General features: G+C 38.1%; 1 protein-coding gene across 1 annotated transcript; it reads right to left on the bottom strand.

The window, feature by feature from the left end:
* Positions 1–367: 367 nt before the first annotated feature.
* Positions 368–6465, bottom strand: LOC118778344 (uncharacterized protein C17orf64 homolog). The gene is made up of 6 exons (XM_036529849.1): positions 6396–6465; positions 5505–5622; positions 2559–2666; positions 1985–2160; positions 1030–1126; positions 368–738 (listed from the first exon to the last, which is right to left on the bottom strand). Exons 2-6 carry the CDS (start codon positions 5565–5567, stop codon positions 385–387), a joined length of 798 nt encoding a protein of 265 aa, XP_036385742.1. The 5' UTR covers positions 5568–5622; positions 6396–6465; the 3' UTR covers positions 368–384.
* Positions 6466–6500: the final 35 nt, after the last annotated feature.

Raw genomic sequence — 6500 nt, 5'->3', positions numbered from 1 at the left:
ACCAGGGACATAATGAAGGATCTGAATACCATGTGAAATCATGTGCAAGTCTGAATCTCTGATACTAATATTTTGAAAATTGGAAATTTTTAAACTCTAAAACAAAATTGAAAAGATTTAAATAACTAACATGACATCAAGTAATATCAGATCATGCATTCCAGTTCCTTCACCAGAAAACAGATTGCAAATAATATTTATGGGTAATATCTGAAAACAGATATGTCATTGCATTGGAAGGTGAAGACAAGTAGAGTCTCATCCATGACTCAGAAGAGAAGCTGGTCTGGCCACTGTTACGCCACAGACATTTTGATGTCTATTTACTCCTTTCCTTTGATTAGTCAATACTTAAAGCAGCCTCCTCTCCACTTATTAACACAATCATTTCTTACCCAATTTTAACATGTCACTGGCAGCTTCCTCTGTACTATCTCTGCTCCTACGCCGTATATTGTGTCCAAGTGTGTCTGGACTGAGGCCCTTGTGTTGACCCTGCTTGATGTTGTACAATGCAACATCCAATTGGCCTCGTGTGCCATCCGCCCTAATGCAGCTCCCACTCTGTGACCTTTGTTGGTGTGTATTCTGAGGACTACAGTTCAATGGTATGTGTCTGCAGTCAGTGCAGCAGTAGACTCCACACAAGCCCCAGGCCTCATAGAGTTGCTGCAGGTCACAGGAGCCAACCAGCAGCTCCGTTGCCAAGAAGTTGAAGCGGAGCTTCTCGTAGGTCACCTGGGAAACACAGAAGCATAGAAACATTAGGCGTCATATACAGCATCAGTTGTGAGATGGTAAACAAGCTCTGAAGGGGTCTGTTGCAACAGACGTTTTAACCCACATTGCTTCATGAAAGCAAAATACTTCCTGACTTGCGTCTATAACTCAGACATTATTGAATACATCAAACGCATATAACAACACTTTTTCTATGACGATGTAAACCCTGAATTATCAAGGATCACTTTTAGTCTATGGCTTCACAGAGGGAAATTGCATAGGATTCATGATTTACATGAATTTTACCTTGAAGATGTTAAAGTTGTCATTGCTGTGTCTGTATAGGATGCGTAGCTCTGCCCCCTCGAAAATGGTGTGAAGGGACACATACTCCCACAGGTTTCTAAACAGGATAATCTATTAACTGAGGAAAGCAAGTCTTCCCTCTGCTCTTTAATTGCTTATGTGATGTGGTAAGCTCTGAGACAACAACTCATAATAGTATTAGACGCTACCCATTCATCCCATTGGGTCATACAGTATGTTCTTTCATGGAAATCGGGGCCAACATAGCTCAGTTGGGAGAGAATATCTAAAGGTCCCTGACTGGATCCTGGATTTCCACATGGATTTGTGCCTTTTTTCATGAGATGGAAGTCACTCTGGATAAGATTGTCTGCTAAATGAATGTAATGTAAAATAGTATCCTCATAGGTTTAACTGGATATTGTCTATAGGAAGCAAACAAAAACAGGTAATCCCTGGTAAGTAACAGAGTCTTTTGTGGTGATATATTATGACTGCATTGATTAATATAGCTCTACAGCGTAATGCTGGACCAATTTAAAGCATGCAGAGTTGAATACAAACAGCAGATTTACTGCCATTCTGTTGCTACTGGTACGGAGTTCTGCGGCACCCACCTCATCCAACTATATATGTTTACAGTTACAAACAACAGAGGACACAATGACCATTATGATGTTATATTATTGTTGGGCCATTACTGTTCCACCCAATGACAAAGTAGTTTGTGTCAAAATCTCTTAAATAATAATGACAAATCAAACAGAAAATAGCACATATTTTTGTTGCTGTTGTTCATTGTGTAGTTGCTTGGAGCTAAACCTTTGCTGCTTTTTGACTTACTTGTGAACTTGCCTACTTTAAATATTGTACATATCTGTAATATATAACTACAGTTACTTACAATCAATGTGAAGAGACAGATAAAGTACACTTTTCATGTGTGAAACCTTACATTTCCCAGGCTTCCCTGTCCTGCGAGTTGGAGAGTTTCCTTAGACAAGCATGGAGGTGTCGCCCCACCTTCCTGATACAGAGGTGAAAGTGCTGCAGTTCCTCATGCCACCTGGAGAGGTCCCTCTTCGACAGAAGCAGCAGCTCCATTTGCACAGGCTTCAAGAGGCGCTTGCACTGTGACAGGACAGACACAATTGTAACAGGACTATAAATGTCTAAATCAAAGTTTATATGCACACCATGTTGCGTAAAGCAAAAGCATAAATGTTTGTATAGGCACTCATGAATTTACTGGCCATCTTTTTTCTTCCCCAAGAGAGGCTTACTGACTCCTCAGCTCAATGAACACACTTAGAACTGAACCTTTCTGAGATGCTTAGCTTATTTTGGCTTTTCAAACTGCTGAAATGTGAAATAAGAGCCCTGTCATTGACTCTGAAGTGAAGGGGGAAGTGTTTGTGAAATCAAATTCGTTTGTACGACTCCCCAATCATATATATCATCAATATATCATAATATAGCTGCCTTTAGAACTGCAGTGTATAAACACACATTCATCTCAGTCCACATACCAGAGAGTAAATGGTCCTGCGTGTCCTTCGTCTATGGAGGAGATGCTTTTTGGATGGGGCTGCGATAGCAGAAGAGGACTCTGAAGGTGAGGAGAGTGGTGGGATCGCCTAAGATTTCGACAACAATGAATTAAATATCGGAGACACTACTCCTGGTGGCTCAGTGCATAAGCTCCTCCTTCTTTTCCCAAAAACCACAAATATCCAACAAAGCAGGGCAAGTGCAAAAGCTGCACAGCATGCATGACCAAATATTACACTTCATGTAGTATTATGCTTGAGCATGAAATTGCAACATCCAAGCCCCAGAGACCTGTGAGTTTTATAGACAGTGGATAATTAGCAACTTTAGCGAGTCCGTTTTTACATTTCATTCGAAAAATGCAAACAAACCATTAAGCCATAACATTAAGCAGAGAACCATTTAAGGACATGAATGATGAGTGCCTTGCAAAGTAATAGGTAAGTCCTTACATGTCAGATGACTATTTCGGATGTCTATGTTCGGATGTTTTATTTCTAAACGTTAGATCTGAAATAACTTCACATCAGATAAATCTGAAGAACACAACTGACCACATTTCCAAACGTGGGCATATGCTGTGGAATAAAATTAATATGAGGCAAACATGGCAATTGAGAATGTTTATGTTCAATCTGTTACCTGCAGAGCAATGAAATAAGCCCTCCTAAAAAACATAAAAACAAATAACCCCAGTGTAGCTTTACTTTGCACAAAGGCAAGTAATAAGAAGCAATTCTTATCAGTACTGAAAGATTACTCATTTAAACCACATCAAATAACTGGTGATGTTCTACCATTACCGAATGCAGGTATGGAGGGATTCTGTGGATACATTCACCGTGACTTTCTGTTGGGATCTAGAACTCTGTTTGCAGAAAGTCCACTTAAAAATCCCATTGAAGTGTTTCTCAATATTTTCAATAATAAATGAAAAATAAGTTGAATCCCTGAATCCGCATTGGAAAAGATGGTGGGTATAGGCACTAGACAGTGATTTTGAGAGATCAAACAAGACCTTTCACTTTTGTATTTCTGTTTATGGTATTCATACGAGGTTAATACTGAGTATCATTTCATTTTGTTGCATCCCCTCATCATGATAAAGCACAGAGGTTGAGAGAGAGGAGAAGTCTGTCACAGAGAGACATCATTAACAGGAGAGTTAGTCACCGTTATAGAGGGACTCCTTTTTGGCACTCTACACAAAGCCTTGAAAAGACCAAAAGAACTATGGGTGCCTTCCTATACATTACAGCCTGTTCTGCAGTAACATTTTCTGCTTTACAGTGACATTAATGTACTTTGTCAGAAAAGGTGTGTGGAAATCAACTGCACTGAAGATTTTTGTCATCTCCTTCATCAAGATCATATGGCTATAGCTATACCATCTGTCAAAAAGGAGAAAATGTGAGGTTTCAGCACAAACACCTGACAGACATTGATATGTACCCACAAATGAAATGTGGGAATTTGCAAATGCAGTGTCTGCATTTCAAAAGCTTAAAGTGTTATTAATTGAAGAGTAAGCGATTCAGGTTGGAACATACAGGGTACAACATGTACAGAGAAGCTGAGCAAATACAAAGAACTGATATAAATCCTACACTCCATTCGTGTCCCCACTGACTCTCTACCTCAAAAATGATAAAACTACAAGAGATCCTTTAAGGCCTCATTTGACACAGTCACACATCATCGGTACAGTCACAAATTTATTTCAAAAATGAACTGATTATCCAAGATTGTGAGATGGGTTAACAGGGCAGATGATGGTTCTGCTTCTTTTGTTCTAGTGACACCAAAACTGTGTCAAAATTGTGTGTATATCAAAAGTAACATACTTCAATGAAACCTTGAAAAGCAAAAATGTCAAAAGATATTTATTTCAACTAACCACATCACAAAAATTAAGATCCAAATGTGTTGTCCCTTCATGTTGACATGGAAGGAATATAAGAGATGACTTAAAAGAGAATATAAAAGATGACTGAAAAGAAAGTATGACAGGGGCATGCTGAAATAGATTAGATTCCTCACAAAATGACCAGCTGATGAAATAAAAATATCAAGCAGCTATCACTGTTCTAGAGGGTCCTGCACTGTGCAAAGAATGGCAAGCAAGAATAAGCCACCAATGAGCTTTTAATCCCCAAATCAAATCAATATCCAGAACATCTAAGCAAACAAATGAACCATACTGACACAGTGAGGGAGCTAAAATAAAATACAGTGATATTTTGTTGCCAAGGAGCACAAACATTTGAAAAAGTTTCTGGTTATTCCGCCACTCTCCTGTTTTGACTCAAACTTCAATATCTTTTTGTCAGTTTTCAATTAGAAACTGCACCTTGTAATGTAACAAACATTAGTCAATGGGGTTGACTTTTAACATTTAGATTACATTTAACATTTATGTGTATATATGTATGCATATATCTGTCTCTCTGTCTATCAGTTACATATTTTATTAATTAATCAGATTAGGGGGAAGAAATGGAATAAAAATATATGGAAGTCAATAATGAAAATGCAGTACACCCACTAACATGACATACTACTACACAGTGTTAAATGACATATGGTCTATATGGTCAGTCAACTGCAAAACAAAAACATTTTCACACTAATTGCAGCTAGCAATACAATTTCACACCAAAGAAAGCACCACTGAGCTCTTGATAATAGTAATTACCTTCTAGCTATCAACAATCAGCGGTTACAGTCACCTAACTATTACACAAGTAGTTAATATCCATCTCAGCAACAGTCTGGTTTGGTTCAGGTGCATTCTTGGCTACATCAGCAGATGGACCACCAATGGAAACCTTGTATAAAGACTGGCGATTTGTGAAAACAAGTTTCAAAATGACAGGAACACAAGAAAAAGGCCAAGATGCACATAAGTACTTTTCACTACTTACTGATGAAGCTCCTTCCTTTCCAAAATTTCCCTTTTCACATCCCGCTGTGAGTTTTGTATCCATTTTAGTTTAGCCAACTTTCCATCAGGTATACTCCATCAGTAGAAATTGTTGACTTCTAAACAGCAGTTGTGATTCAAACAACATTACAGTCAAAATTCTTATTTTCTTTTAAAATAGATGCGTGTATTGTTTAAATCAGTTACAAGAAGATACGGCGTAGTGGTGAATATGGCTTCTATGTGATTCCTTGATCAAAACATAATTTTAAAAATTCCCTTCCATATGTTTTGGCCGAACACTGGTACGTGTGCTGACCCAGCACAGTCTTGACATACTCATTGCAACAGAACGCTATCCGTAACTGGAATTCGTAGACGCCATAGCTCAAACTTCACTTCAGCTTCAAAATACTGTTCCAAACAGTTTCATACGGCTAAAATGGTCAAAGAAAATGAGACTTGCTCCTCATATCAAATGATGTGATTTGTAAGTAACATTTTACAGACTTAAGCGTTAGAAAATACCAGTGTGGAATCGTGCGCACTGTATCTTTTTCTAGATAAGGGTCATTTGCTGCGTAAATAATTATATTGCCTCGAATGTTTATTGATGTACAGTCCAAATACAGTAACCTACAAAATAGTGTTTACCCTAATTGTCCAATGTTTACAGTTAAAACATGCTGTTTTACTGTAGAACCAATGAGGCTTTCCCTCACAGGGGTCTTTAACGAGACGGACGGAGGTGAAGTTATTCAGAGTGCAAGGGAGACTGCAATCAAATTCGCCAGCTATCTAATCAATAAGTTAACAGTGAAAGAAAGGGAAAAAATTGCAGAATGCAAAGTAAATTTATTAATTTTTATGTGTATTCATATATGCAATATACCTATCTATACCCCTCTTCCTCAACAAGATCTCCTTTTCTGTTTCAATAGTGGAAACTGCTTCTAAAAAGGTAACATCCATTTGTGATGTTAAAAGGTTCTTTCAC

The sequence above is a fragment of the Megalops cyprinoides genome, chromosome 5, assembly GCF_013368585.1.
Source record: "Megalops cyprinoides isolate fMegCyp1 chromosome 5, fMegCyp1.pri, whole genome shotgun sequence".
Classification (NCBI taxonomy): Eukaryota; Metazoa; Chordata; class Actinopteri; order Elopiformes; family Megalopidae; genus Megalops; species Megalops cyprinoides.
This window is presented reverse-complemented; position numbering and strand designations above follow the sequence as displayed.

What these genes read in the sequence shown, in the direction of transcription:
- LOC118778344 (XM_036529849.1), bottom strand. Translation starts at nt 5,567, where the DNA reads ATGGATACAAAACTCACAGCGGGATGTGAAAAGGGAAATTTTGGAAAG. An exon ending in GCAGGACCATTTACTCTCTG is followed by an intron (nt 2,161 to 2,558) that starts GTATGTGGACTG and finishes GTCCTGTCACAG; the next exon opens with TGCAAGCGCCTCTTGAAGCC. An exon ending in ACAACTTTAACATCTTCAAG is followed by an intron (nt 739 to 1,029) that starts GTAAAATTCATG and finishes TGTGTTTCCCAG; the next exon opens with GTGACCTACGAGAAGCTCCG.